General features: G+C 39.0%; 1 protein-coding gene across 2 annotated transcripts; it reads left to right on the forward strand.

Moving 5' to 3' along the window:
* The first annotated feature begins 877 nt into the window (after positions 1–877).
* Positions 878–7,753, forward strand: c1qtnf5 (C1q and TNF related 5). 2 transcript variants are annotated; one of them, XM_039790182.1, is made up of 4 exons: positions 878–1,203; positions 2,585–2,679; positions 5,217–5,461; positions 5,539–7,753. In XM_039790182.1, exons 3-4 carry the CDS (start codon positions 5,230–5,232, stop codon positions 6,057–6,059), a joined length of 753 nt encoding a protein of 250 aa, XP_039646116.1. In that variant the 5' UTR covers positions 878–1,203; positions 2,585–2,679; positions 5,217–5,229; the 3' UTR covers positions 6,060–7,753. The 2 variants fall into 2 exon arrangements, with proteins under 2 accessions (XP_039646116.1, XP_039646125.1); XM_039790191.1 differs by having other exon boundaries at positions 2,589–2,679.
* The last annotated feature ends 7,846 nt before the right edge of the window (positions 7,754–15,599 follow it).

Genomic DNA, 15,599 nt, shown 5'->3' on the forward strand with positions numbered 1-15,599 from the left:
GTATTCAAAACCATTAGAGATGGTTGCATTCCACTTAGGACAGGCCCTGGTATTGTGCATGCTGACTCACTGAAATAGCTTACTGGGACACTTGATGGAATTGAGCCATCGTTAAGGTTATCAATTTCAGCTGTGCTTTTCCTACTATGACAAGTCAAAATGTCTGCTGTGAAAAAGGTCCATAGCACCTTTATTTAACAATAGCTGAAGCCACTGTTTATAATGTGTGGATAACAATTATGTAGTTAAACAAAGAACATATGTGTCAATACAGCTGCTCTGTATGGAAGACTCAGAAGTAAATAAAAAATAAAAAGGCAATGGTCCAAAGTAAACATATCGATTAGGGTAAAAGAGAAAGAAATGACAGAGAAAGTCTTCATGCAATCAAGTGGACACACAGCACAGCGGTGCTTTGAGCTAAATGATAAGTCATCATGCTAACATGGTAATGTTTACCAGGTATAATGTTTACTATATTCACCATTTTAATTAAGTGTGTTGGCATGCTAACATTTGCTAATTAACGCTAAACACAAAGTAGCAATTGAGGCTAATATTGCAGGTAGAATATGTTATCATAAATCAAAGTATTGAACTTTAACTATACAACATTTAACCTGATGATGGTGCTAAATTACAAAGTTAGGGGACCACCAAAAGAGTTATAATTAATTCCGAAAGGAACAACAATGTCTGTACCAAATCCATCCAACAAAAGTTGTAGAGACCACAAATGTCAACGCATAGACCTTTTTCACGGCAGACATGTTGACATGTCATAGTAGCCTAGGAAAAGCACAGGTGTAGCCTATTCAAAGCCATTAATGATGACTGCATTCCACTTAGGAGAGGCCCTGGTATTGTGCATGCTGACTCACTGAAATAGCTTACTGGGACACTTGATGGAATTGAGCCATCGTTAAGGTTATCAATTTCAGCTGTGTTTTTCCTACTATGACAAGTCAAAAAATGTCTGCTGTGAAAAAGGTCCATCGTGGCACTTAGAGGAAAAGGCAGGGATCACCGAAGTCAGTAGGATTCATCCTCTGGGAACCACAAATGCCTGTTTTCTATGCTTGCATGGCACAGACACTGAGGACACCTCCAAACGCACCTGAGGCGCATCTCCTAATCAAGGGAGAGGCGTGGGATTGGCACGAGGACACTCTCAACCACACCTGAAGCGCATCTCCTAATCAGGTGAGATGGGAGCTACTTTTGTGTTCTGTGGCTGAGAACACGGGGATTCAGAAGTGGAAGAGACCTGAGGTGGTGAGGGGCTAGCGGCTCGCAGGAACTGCGGAGACGCTCAGTCTGCGGGTGCCGTGCCACTGTCCCCCTTCCCCGCGTTACAGTCCCTCTAAACAAAACTCTCACTGTTTTAAATCTGTTTTAACTGTCTGAAATCAAATGTAATTTTGCTGCTGCTAGTAAAATTAACCCATACGAAGACAATTTTAAAACTAAAATCAATGTTTCTGTGTGTATCAAGCCTGGGGATTTAAAGGACCTAAAATGTCTACTTTGTGACATATCTGTACAAAATTTCATGTCAATCTGTCAAATGGTGGAGATATTTTAGTCTGGACCAATGTGGTGGACAGACAGACATAGTCTTAAAAAAAAAAATAAGATTGTTGGATACAACCTTAAAACAAAAGTTTTAAGAGTCAATTTTATTCTAAATTAAAAGAAACAAACATGTAAATCGTTGGTCCTCCAATGCTCAAACTGGCTCATGGTTTAACATAATTATTGCTGCCCCCTACAACAAACGCAGTCCTGCTGGCTGCAGCAAGGCTTCATCCTGCTTATGTTCTGTTTTCTGTTCTCCCACAGAGAATAGACACTCATCCACCATCTTAAGTTTTGGCACAGTTCTGGTCCGTTTGGGGTCACTGCTGTACGATAACCGTTAAAACATGTTTTCATTGGCTTGAATCCAAGGGAGCTGCTGAATTTAACCAGCTCAAGTATGGCTTCCTTGCCAAAAAAGATATTAAGAGCTTTTTCCTTTATCCATTTAAGACTGTCACTGAGGGATTACAGGGAGAAGAGGATTACTGTCAGTCTCGTCTGAGTGGAAGACCTGATCTGGATGGAGCAAATGGCCTCATCTTTGAAGGCAGATAAATAAAATCCCAGAGTAGAGTGAAGAAAATGTGATTGTGTCTGTTGCCTTTATGTCTGTATGTATCTCTCTTCACCTTTTCTTTTCTGTTTTTAGGCAGTGGTGTTTTTGTGTAATAAAGCAAGCTCATTCTCAGCTGCAGTTTGTTGTGGTGATGTGCTTTTTTCAGACCACAGTCCTCTCTGAACTCTCTGTGGTATGTCTTAGAGAGTTTCCCAAACACTGTTAGGCAATCTCCCAAACATTGCCCCCAAACCTCTCCTTTCATGATGGTTTTGTCACAATTTTGTTTCAGAGATGGTTCTTTCTCTTTTATTTGTGCTGGATCAACAGCCAATATTTTCCATTGTATCCTCCCTGTTCGCTCTCCTCGTCCCTCAGTTCCTCCTTTCCCACCCACCCTACTTTCTAATTGGATTTCATTACCATTTCCTTTCACTTTTTCCCCAGCCAGACTCTGGTTGGGAGGAACGGCTTTACTGGGTTCTCTTCGGCACACTCAAACATCAGCAGCAGCTCCCAAAGACTTCACTCTACATTAACTGGTAAGTTTCTACTCGTAAGTGTTTGACTTACACTGGTCAAGGAGCAGAGCTGAGAAATGTCTGATGGCTTTAGTGTTGAGGACAGAAGTGCTGGCATATTTTCGTTCCTTCAAAGCAACAAGTACAAACTAAATTAAGTGCATCATTGTGTAGATAATATGTCTGCTTGTTTATATAGTATACTTCAGATCCTTTTATTAAAGTAAAAGTAGCAATACTACATTAAAAGTCCTGCATTCAAAATCTTACTAAACTGAAACTACTGAAGTATTATCAGCAAAATGTACTTAAAGTATCAAAAAGCCCTATCCGTGATTGATGGTTACATATCGAATAATATATTACTGTTACTGATGCATTCAGGTTTAAGCAGTATTTGAATGCTGTAGCTGGTTAAGTCCGAGCCAACTTTAACTATTATATATTGTTGGATATTTGTTTCTAAACAATCCATATTTATAAATCCTTTTTTATAATCTTAATCTGTGAAGTAAGTAAAGAAGTCCAATAATTGTGGTGGAGTAAAAAGTATACAATGATTCTCTCTTAAATGTAGTGGTGTAAATCTATAAAGTAGCAAAAAATACAATACAAGTACTCAACATTGTACTTAAGTACAGTATTTGAGTACATGTACTTTCCACCTCCAGCTAAAATCATCAATATTCAGCAAATAAACGTGCAGCTTTGCCTTAAACATAATATAACTGATGTATCAGTGCACATCAGCTGTTCTCAATATGCCAAAACATTTGTTTCACAGAGAAATCAGACCGGTGAACTGCCTGTAAAAGTTAATTTCAAAACAAATACATAAACTGCTCTGACAGTATAAACTAAGTCCAAAGTGTGTGTGTGTGTGTGTGTGTGTGTGTGTGTGTGTGTGTGTGTGTGTGTGTGTGTGTGTGTGTGTGTGTGTGTGTGTGTGTGTGTGTGTGTAGTTGTACAGTAAATTCCGTCCACATATTAGTGGTCTGTAAACCGTGGGTTTGTCTTTTGCGAGGTTATTGAAAAAATTCATGTTTCTAATCATCTGAGGTGTGGTGGCAGACAGCTGTTCAGACTCACCAGTGTTTGTCCTCTTGTCTGCTCTCCTCTTTTGCCAGGAACGCTGACATGCATTTTTCTCTCTCTCCCTCCTCCTTTTTTTTTTCTCAGTTTCTTTCTGGTTTAAGACCCCCTCCTCCCTCCCTCTGGCTCTTTCTCTTATTTTGCAGCTGTTGTGGATGTAAGCTCTCAAATCCAATTATGAGACCCCCCGATAGATGACAAAAAAAAACAACTAACTGTTCTCATTATTGTCACACGCCACAAACGGCAAGTTTTAACCACAAACAGAAGAAAGCTGGTAGTGTTAGACAGCTGTGAGTCCTCCTGCTCCGCTCATCAGTTCAGTTTATAGTCATGTGACGCCTGTCCTGCTGCCAGGCAGACCAGACAGTGGAGACCAGCTGACCAAAAATCCTTTGGGAAAACACTGAGCAAGGGTGCTGTAATACATACGTCATGATTCTATAGAGGTTAGGCAGCTCTCATACTGTCCAAGCAGGGTCAGCGAAACAGGAAACAGAAGCAGAGAGAAAGAGACAGGATGTGAGGATGAACATTTGATCTTTTAGGTGTGGACGGTGAGTAGTTTCTGAGAAGGCTGTCTGGTATTCAACATCTCATCAAACCTTTATTAGAAACATCTGTTTAGAAACCGAGAGTCATGTTTTGTTTTGAAGACGTGATTAATCATTAGCTCAGGAATTTGTATTATTTTCATCCTCCTGAATTGCAAAAAACCCACAGATTTTGTAATGGCCAAGTCTGCATGTCCCTCAAATAAAAAGTTTTAGAAATCCATGTTTATTAACATGGATTTCTGCGCTCCCTGCATTTCTACAAATCTAATGTCTAACGTTTTGAGTACATCATCATGGATGATGGTTGCGTGTAAAAAGCAAAACGTCTTTCTGTTTGCCGTTTATTGTCATAGAATCTTTCATTTCTGGTCTTTTCTTCTATCCCCTTTTCTTTCAGTTTTGGCAGTACTGACGTCTAACGAGTAATGCCAACTCAGTAATGTAATATGGTTATTTCAGTTTTACTTTGCCCTCAAACCAAGTGAGGAATCTGTTAAAAAAACAAAAGTAGTTTTATAATAATTCATATTTTTTGAGGTAACAGATCTGCCTGAAAGAACAAATAATCCTTAAATTCATGTGATGAATTCCCTTTAACTGCAACTAAACTGAAGCTTTTGTAATTATGTGTTTTGTAAGTGTTTGACAAGAAAGGGTTAACTGAATATTATACTGTATGTCCTTAAATTATGTTGTAAAACACTAATTTCAGTGTGTTTACATATGCTGCAATTTCAACATTTATATGTGCGCTCACTGCTTCTGTAATCAGATAAAGTTTGATTTGAAGTGATGTTTATAGGGGCTATTATCCCACTGTATATAGCTCAGTTTAAACTGTGGTGTAACTCCTCCACAGACTTGTTTTGTAAACCGTAATGTGTCCTTTATTTCTCTTTTGTCTCCCAGCCGTGACACTGCAATGACCTCACTCCGGCTGTTGCCCTTGTTGCAGTCCCTCCTTCTCGTCCAAGTCCATCTTTCCAACCAGTTAGAAGACAACAAGATCCCTCCCAGTCTGTGTACTGGTCACCCTGGTATCCCGGGCTCTCCTGGAGGGCATGGCAGTCCTGGTCAGCCAGGGAGAGACGGGAGGGACGGGAGAGATGCTGCTCCAGGGGAGAAGGGACAGAAGGGGGACATGGGATACCCAGGTGCTGTATTTTACTATTATTATTCATGTGTTAGTATAAATGTCTGATGTCGGATGCTCATGTCTATGCTCCTCCAGGTGAGACAGGAGTGCGTGGCTTGACCGGGGACAGAGGGGACCCAGGAGAAAAAGGGGAGAGGGGGCAGTCAGGAGAGTGCGCAGTGGCCCCCAAATCAGCCTTCAGTGTCAAACTGTCCGAGGGCCTCACTTCACCCATCACTGTGGGCAATGTAGTCCGCTTCGACAAGGTCGTGCTTAATGAACAGGGCGACTACAACGCAGAGACGGGACGCTTCACCTGCAAAGTGCCAGGAGTTTACTACTTTGCCGTTCATGCCACAGTCTACCGCGCCAGCCTCCAGTTTGACCTGATGAAAAATGCACACACAGTGGCATCTTATTTTCAGTTCTACGGCAACTGGCCCAAACCAGCGTCTCTTTCAGGCGGCTCCCTGCTCCACCTCATCCCTGGTGACCAGGTGTGGGTCCAGATGGCTCTGTCAGAGTACAATGGGTTTTACTCCAGCACCAAGACAGACAGCACCTTCACCGGCTTCCTGGTGTACTCAGACTGGAAAAACTCTGCTGTGTTTGCATGACCCTTATGAACAAACCAGTCATATCCCACTTAAGGCTGTTTTTTGAGTGCCTATTTCAGTTTTCTAATTGAGAAGTTCTGGATAAAGACAAGGCAATAGGCTGTGACATGGTACATCTGTATTTGTGTAACGAGTATAAAACACCAGACAATGTTACTTGAATGGCACATACCGTACTGGTGAAGTGTGAGGTACACACACTGTTTATTCAGTGTCTGGTCTTCAGCTGGAGCCTTTAAATGGCTGTGACACTTAATTCTTGTAACAGATGTTGTGACAATGGCTTCCAGCCAACTCCAGGCCACAAATTCAAACAGCTTTCACGCTTTTTATTGCACTTTTGTTTCCCGTCAAGATCTCTGCACAGCAAACATGAGAAATGAATAAATATCGTAGTTTTTAAAACACACACGACTGATATACTTTTGGCCATAAATACCCATTCATACTGGATACTGTGAGGCCATCCGTTTTACTAATTGTTATAAGTCAGTTCTATACTTTTAACTTTAATCTCCAAACATGATATTTGTCACTTTCTTATAACATGCCTGCCTGTGCACACTTCTGTTTGTAGTAATTTACCTGATTGCAGTGGTGGAAGAAGTACTCAGGTTAAAATTGTGTAAAAACACTCACAATTACATGTAAATTCCTGCATTCAAACTTCTAATTTTAAGTACAGATGCATTATCAACAAAATGGACTTAAAGTATTTAAAGTATTCGCTTTGCAGAAAATGGCCCATTTGAGTGATTTAATATTATTCATGATATTATTAAATTGTTAATACTGATGCATCAATGTACCGTATAAGTGGCATTTTAGTGTTGTAGCTGGTTGAGCTGGAACTAGTTTAACTGTTTTATACAGTTAGCCAGGTAATTTAATCCAGTGGTTCCCAACCTAGGGGTCGACCCCCGAAGGATCACAAAATAAATCAAAGGGGTCGTGAGATGATTAATAAGGCAGAACAGATAATTTTACCTCATTGAGCACAACTTGTTATTCAAATGAAACCATCTGAGAAGTTAACCCTTGTGTTGTCCTCTGGTCAAATTTGACCCATTTTCAAAGTTTTTTTTTTTTTATATCAGAAATATAAAGGGGTTACTTTGAACCTATTGCCCAAAACAACATGGATGCATGGATATACGTTGTTCAATATTATTTGCAAATCAAATTTAATGATTCCTTTCATTTAATTTTGGGTATTTTATTCAATTTCATAGCATTTGAAAAAAAATGTTTACATTTTTAACTCAAAAATTAGGTAATATGTCATATAAATTAGGTTTATTGACCATAGATAAAAAAAAAAAGAAAAGTATCTAAAAAAGCACCAAAAACATAAAAAAAAAAAATCTGAAACATGACACGGGGCCCCAACAAGGGTCAACGAGGCTCACAGGTCAAAAAGATTGGGAACCAGTGGTTTAATTGTTAACAATGCATCATATTTTATAAGCTTGTTTTTTATTTTTAAATGTAAAATCTTAATCTGAAAAGTAACTAGTAGCTATAACTGTTAAAATAAATGTAGTGAAGTAAAACTGCAATGCTTCCCTCTGAAATGTAGTGGAGTAGAAGTATAAAGTAGGATGAAATGGAAATACTTCAGTAAAGTACTTTCCACCACTGCCCGATTGATCAACTTTTACATGGCATTTTTATCAATAAAATCCGACACTCAACTCTTTGGTTTTCATTCCCAAAGGCAAAGCACTACCAAAGTAAATACCATGATGAAAAAGACTGGAAAATCCAATGGATTCACACTGTTTACCTTTGACGGCCTAATGGTTTCACCAAACGCTGTGAGACTCTCCAGCTACTTCAACACTGTGAGCTGGTTGATGTAAGTCATCTCCTTCTTCCCGTCACTGATGATACTTTAAAACAATAACAACATGTATTCATTTCCCAGTTTACTGAGCTAAATCTATCCCATCGTGTTTTTTAATTTTTTATTTAGGAGGGTAAACACTGACAAGACCAGAACCCAAGTAAAGCCTTTCTGTGCCTGTGAAGTGGGATACTACCTCACACAGGAGGAAATGTTATTTTCCCTTCACTCCCTGAGACTCGTACACATAATTAGGCTTTAAATATATCCTCGTAACTTTTCCCTTTCAGGATGGAATGAGAGAAGCAGGGAGTTAATCAATCTTCCCCTGGCATCAATCAGTTATTTCCATTAGTTCACGGTCTGTAAATCACTCTGCTTGAAGCTGATGGCCAAGTAATGACATCATTCCCTGAAATATTGAGTTCTCATTGGTCAACATGTGTCATGGTGAAAGAGGGCAGGAGTTTGACGTCAAGATTAAAGCCTTGATGCAGATGCAATGTGGATGAAATAGTGAGATGAGTGTTTACATACCCTTCGTTTTTGTATGGATCAAACAAGTGTTAATTAGTGTGCTTTAGAGGTGCTGATAGGTGGATTTTTGTAAACCTTTGGACAGAGACGGACTAGCCATTCTTTTTTCTCGGTTTCAGTCTTTGTGCTAAGCTAACTATCTGCTAGTGGTAGCTTTATATTTAAGGGATACACTTAAGTGGGAGGCCTATTGACCTTCATCTATGCTAACTCTCTGTAAGAAAGCAAACAAGTGTATTTCCCAAAATGTTGAACTAGTCCTTTAAAGCCCTCTCCTCACTGCCAAGGTATTCTTGTGGAGAAAAATGAAATCCCTGGACTACATTTAAATTTGATTAGAAACTTATTTAAAGACATTCAGTCTAACATCAAATTTAAAACCATGTGCAGAACTGTAGAAAATAAACTTCAGGTCATCAATACCCAGATTACCAGAAACAATACATGACCTTATTGTCCTCAATGAGAAGGTATCTCAAATTAAAATTAAGGTATATCTAGAGAACCAACTATATTATTCTCAGTTTTGGCATCACCTTCACCAAATATGTTTCAGCTGTAGTTGAAGGCAGTACTTTGTCCAGCAGGGGGCAGTGGTGTATCACTGTGCAGCAGCTAAAACACTGTCTGCAGGAACATCGGCATAGGAGATTATCATGTATCATCACTTTATGCTTCAGATTATGTGGGCAGGACTGATCATTTCAACCATCTGTATCAACAGTCTCTGAGCCCTGAGGTGCCTTTATGATGTGAGCAACAGTCGCTGTGCTTGTTAGAAAGAATTCACACAGGAATGTATAGCACATTAGGATTTTATTAGTTCAACAGCTGTTCCAGTAGCTACTTCCTATTATGTCACAAAGGGACTCCAATATTTATCAATCATAATCTCCCTTTACAAGCTAGTATATTAAATAAGTGATTTCTTTCTATGTCAGATAGTTACAATTTGAAACACAACACCTGCTCTCAAGAGATTATTAATACATATTTACGTAAAGGCAATTAGGTATTTTTTCAAATTATACATAAATAACTGATTAAATAAATAACTGACAAAATAAGGACACAATTCACTTAAGTGCCTTCATTTTAGAAACACTAAATGCTAAACCAGAGATCATTTTCATAAAAATAAAACCACATTTGTGAAGCACCTCAGTCATACAGTATCAATACTGATCTACCCTGCACTCTCTGTTCATTATAAACGCATGAAAGCTGGTGCAACGTTAAAAGACATTTACTTACAAAATGTGTGAATACTAAATGGAGTTTGGAACTGTTGAGCTTTTATGCCCCAATAATAACAACCACAGCTGTGACTTTATATAACATAATTAAGACAATTGTATATGCGTTTAAACTTAAGTGTATTCTCATTAATTCTTCCCATAGTCTAGTTTTTTCACATTCCTAAGGATGTACTCAAGAGTAAAAAAGTAAGTAATACCAAGTAATCTCTACGGCTGAGGGCTTTTGCATGTTATTGTTGGACTACAACTGAGATCAAGGATTGTACTTAAAATAAAGTTTTGCTTAAATATTGTACTGAACAAATACTGAGCCATAGACTACAATTATGCTGTTATGGCACAATCATGAAGAAATTCCACTGAAGTTTACTTTAAAGCTTGTTTTTCTTGTAAATTAATCTCTGAGAAGATTTTTTAAAAGGAATGATGCACAGTTCAATCTTTGGAGAGTATTATTTAATCAGATATTCAGGGTCTTCTCATATTGGGATCAGGATGCTAGATTGGTTTGACTGCACATAGTCTCTAAGCAGACTCAAACTCTTACTTAAACCAGCTATATTCCAAGAGCTATGTTTGTAATTTGTACTGGAGGAGCATTTGTTTTTTCGTTCTTCATGAGTGAAACAGTGAACATAAAAAGTTTGATGTCATGGGGTTGGTTTTGACATGATACAGACTCACCAAAAGTTCCAAATACAGGTGTATTTATACTACAGTCATCTTAAACCCCTTGACAACACACGGGTAATCCCAATTTAACTCTTTATGTTACTGCTAATACCAGTTGGCTGCACTAATGACAATGTAGGTGTTCTATTAAAGGGGGTAATTACTTTTGTATGCTATATTTGTAATTAATCTAGATCACTTTGTAGAGATCTGTTTTCATTTACATTAAAATGTCCTTTTCTCTTGATCAGTGTCAAGACCACATTAAATCCCTTTTGATCCAATGTTATTAAACAATAAAACCTGAAATCTTACAAGGGGAGGGAAATCTTTTATAGGCAGTGTCATTTAAATCAGTAGCAGTACATCTAACAGTGGCACATTTCACTGCAGCTCATTTCTCTCTCTCAGTCCGGAGGTGAAAGTTCAAGTACTACAGGGGGCTCCTATAATGAGCCCTCTGACCTGATGGCTATCATCCAGCTTTAATCTCCGTGTGGCTCATACATCACACACTGCATTAATTCGAGGCGGTCAGGATTATTACAACAAACCACTTAATTACAGTTGAGTCAGTGTTGGGTGGAGGCCAGGGCTAATGAGCTGCCTGTCTCTTCTTCTTTATCTCTTCACATTACTGTCAAACTGTTGTTTACCATCTTAATTAAACGACACAGTTTGCTCTCTATATTTTCCAGATCCATCTCCCGATTGTAACCTCTTTGTTTGAAACTTTGGTTTCTTTTTAACTGCCGTAATTGTCTTTGCATCATAAAGGAGGGCTATAGCATGTCATGTCAGGCGGGCTGATATCACAAATAGAAACGTACACTAAAGCCCTCCCATATATGCTCATCTAAGCAGGCGAATTCTCTTCTTGTTAATGAGCCCCCATAGGGAGGTCAGAGGTCAGGGTCCGCTCACTGTTTGTAGCTGTTGTAAATTCACCATCTTTGACATTTTAGCAGGGTAGATGCTTGACCCTTCTGGTCACTCATTAAGCAACCAAGATGAAAGCACACAGTTTAGAGACGATGGAGAAATAAAGAGTCAGAGTAAGAGACAGAGACAGTGATCATAAACAGAAAAAATAGAGCATGAGTGAGGCAGGGAATGGTGCACTGGAGTCTGACATGTTCCCACACTGCTCTAGGCCAGGGCCAGCGTTGTCAAAAGGAAGAGGTCAAATCCCCGGAGTATAAAGCTCTCCTCGGTTTACTTCTTCCTGCTCTTCCCCTGACATTAAACTTCCTCCTCTCTGTTAACACCACCCTCACTTACTACTAACACGTAAACACTGCTGAGGCTGGGCTCGCAGGTCAGGAGACAATAAACAACCCCTGGATTTGTTTTTCGATCTCTAACAATAGAGTGTTTAGTTTGTGGTCATCTAGCTTAAACCCGTGCACATCTCTCAGTTATAAAAAAAAAAAACGATAATCCTTCATGTCTCCTGCTGAGCTACTGATGACATCAGTAAATTAGAGGTTCAATCAACAACAAAAGATGCTCAGAGACAAATTAATTAATAACGTCAAATTGAAATCTCTGTTGCTGCAAAAAATACATGGAAATTAAAAATATATTGTAGATTCATGTCATTGAGTGCATTCTTTTATCTTAGCAGATGTCTTTTATGGAGCTGGAGATATTTTTAGAGAGAACATTGGGAACGAGAATGAAGATATAAACCAAAAGGCTCTGGTAAATAGTCATATGGTGGTGGAAGTGGTCCCATATGACCATTAGGGGCCCACTGCTCGACCCCTGCAACCCTACTGCATGCAACCCTACATGAATCTCTGGTTTCAGATACAGCATCAAGTGAAAGTAAAAGGAATCTGTCATCTTGTGTGTCCAGCCCCCATAGAAATACGTCCCACTGTACTCCAGTTTTAAAAATCACCCCTCTACATATGAAAGCCCCTGGGGGCATAAAGCAGGATGTGCGGACCTCATGAAGAAAACCAAATTTGGTAAAAGATGCAGAGGCCAAAGCTTAAAATATGTGAGCATTGGTAAATTATGTTGGCAGGAATGTAAGACGGAAATGTGGTTCTGTATGCTTTACATCCCTATTGATTTCTACACAGGCCTTTTTCACAGCTGGTCATAGTAGGCTAGAAAAAGCACAGGTGTTACTGACATTCATGATTGCTCCATTCTATTTGTGTCCCATAACAGCGGACCCTGTAACCGAAGCAGTTAAATGGAATTCAGCCATCATTAGCCTAATCTTTATAATTTTACACCTATGCTTTTCCTATTGTGAAATGTCAAAATGTATTCTGTGATCGTTCCCTGCTTGCTGCTCTGTTTATTTCGAGCGGCACCTGAAGGCAGCACAATCAGCAACATGGGACACACTTGGGCCCGATGAGGCATAAAGGCCTTTCGGAAATGCACAGGTACGGGCTATTGTTGCCCGGGCAACAGCCCCTTTGGCCTGATTGGCTGAGCTGTGTTGACGATAAAAAAGTTAAAACCATGCTTATGTTTTGAAAACAATGTACTTTTGGTTTTATGTAGCCTGCAGCTAGATCTAATCAAATAACTACACTAATTAGCATTTGTCTGGCTCACACCATCTCTAGCTTCTAAAGAATCATCAGGTCATATCTGTCATTTAGCATACTTGAGAAGACTCATTGTCCCCACACGAAAGGTAACAGTTGTCTCTGCTTTTTGGGTAGCCACTCCCTGCTGGGCCAGACTTGATTAGAACAAAAGAAATGCATATCTCTGTAAAGTTGAATAGAATTGGCACTACCATGATAAACGACCTTTGTCTGTGATCTGGAGTAAACCTGAATTCAGAGGTGTGTCCTTAACCTGAGAGATTTTTTATTCAAGGAAACACCCACAATTCCACAGGAATATAATTCGGAAACAGAGGTGATTTCAGGGCTGCAGAACTGTGACCCCTACAGGGGAAGCATGTCTTGTAGTCCGCTGTTTATATTGTTTTGCTATGTCACAAGACTGATTGATGTAATTCCTAAAGAGGGAGCATGTCATTTCAGTCCGCTATCAGCTGCAGTGTAACATTCGTTTTTGTCATGTCGTTTTCATCATGTTGTTTATTAAACCTTTTGCTTAACTTTCAATTGGACCCTAGCCTCTTCTTCCTCCTCAGAAATCAAACGATCACATCTTTTAGAATTTCTTAACAGCTGCCCCTCTTGAGAAAGGGCCTAAACTTTTCTATCTTTTAGTTTGTTTTTTTGCTGTTGTGGCTGCATCAATACGATAAGCCCATCTTTAGTAAAGTTAAATCGCCATATCCTCCAATTTTGTGTTAATTTATTTTGCCACCATAACGTCAGTGATATGCCCTCTGACCCCAGCCTTTGTTTTCTCACACATGGAGCACTGCATGTGATGATGTGAAAGAGAGGGAAACCCCTTCTGCCTAGACGTGAGTTTTTTAAGTTATGGAGATAATGACAAATGCCCTGTGAATAGTAAATAAATATCCACTTGAGCTCCAAATAATGTGCAGCTTCTAACGTTTGCATCGCATTGCGCAACATGCTTTATGTTAACGTATCATGCTACGTTATCAACCAAAGCTAATATTATATTAGCTTTATAGCTATATATTTCAAGCTGTTATAACAGCCTATGTAGCAGCAGAAAGCTAACGAAGCTACACGTCCGTTACATTAGTGTGGCTCTGTAGAGAAGAGAGAGGCTGATGTGATGGTTTGGCGTCTTGAATCATACTAGGTTATACATTGTTCACAATTCAATATGTGACATGAATTTTTAACCAACAAGCAGTTAAGCTGATAGAAGTCGCTTTAACTTATTTTGTTATGAGATGATAAAATAATGTTCCAATTGGTTAATGTAAGCTAATAAACTTTGTATTTGTTTTAGTATTATAAATGTATAGCCTAATGTTAGTTTTGTGTGCTACCTTCACAACAAAGACGGCTGAAGAAGCTTTTTTCCAAGTTAGAACAATAGCCCCTCCAAATGTCTGTGCACGTCCCTGTTTCTGTTGTTTATCCTGTGACACACTAATAGTCGGCTTAGTGTAGCTGGTGGTGTATTGGTTATTGTGACAATAAATATTTCAAAGATCAGCCTCAGACCAATTTGTAATCCTACTTTTTCTTTTTTGCTCCTAAACACAAATATGTTTTCATTTTAACCAAATTTCCATGTGCCCCTGCCCTGCGGTTCACATACCCCTGTTAAGGAATCACTGCCTTACACTACTGATATTGCAGATTTTCTACCTTTTTTTTTTTTTTTTTACTATTTTCTACTACTTTGGTGTAAATACATTTTGAGTTGAAATAATTATTCTATTAATCAATTGATAAAAATATTATTGGCAACTTCTTTAATAATCAAGGTAATTATGTTAGGTGACTCCAGCCTCTCAAGTATAAATATTTTGTAGATTTCTTACTCTTCTATAAAAGTATGCTGATTTTCTTTACATTTTGTACTAGGACAAGTAGGACAAAACAAGACACTTTAAATGGATATGCCACAGTTGAAATTGAAATAGGGCTTATCACGGTCTCCCCTAGCTGTAGATAGGTGGGCCAACGCATTTTTTGTGCATGCATTGTTTTAGTCCGGTGCAACACCGGTAGCGCCGCTGCTAGTTAGCTTAGCGTAGTGAATGGAATCCTATGTTGCCGGTTAGCATGTTGTGAGTAAAAGTGAGCCAACAAAAGACAAAAAAAAAACATAATTACTTGCACTGAGACAAAAAATGCGGTGGCCCACCTATCTACAGCCAGGGTGGAGGGTGATAAGCCCTATTTCAACAAACGGTGGCATATTCCTTTAAGACATCATCGTGGGCTCTTGTGATGGGCATTTTATTTGCTGCCATTCTTTAGAATAAATTATTAATTAATCAATCAATCCAGAAGATAAGCGGTAGAATCATCATCAGATTTCAGTCACTACTCCACAGCCTTCGCTCAAGTTACATCTCCTCGGTCACCCCAAAAGCCAACACCTCCTTTGGCTACCACTCCTTCCATTTCTCAGCTGTAAATGACTGGAACAAACTACAAAAAAACCTGAAACTCAAAGCCCTTATCCCAGTAACTGCCTTCAAATCACGTCTGTCTGAGCTCTTGTCCGATCACTGCACATGCTAACTGTTAATCTTTCATCCATCATTCATCCACTGTTTTGCACATCCTTAGCCCTTATCCTGTTATCCTAATCACGCCCAATTGCATAGTCTTAATA

This window comes from Perca fluviatilis, chromosome 2, assembly GCF_010015445.1.
Source record: "Perca fluviatilis chromosome 2, GENO_Pfluv_1.0, whole genome shotgun sequence".
NCBI classification, from domain to species: domain Eukaryota; kingdom Metazoa; phylum Chordata; class Actinopteri; order Perciformes; family Percidae; genus Perca; species Perca fluviatilis.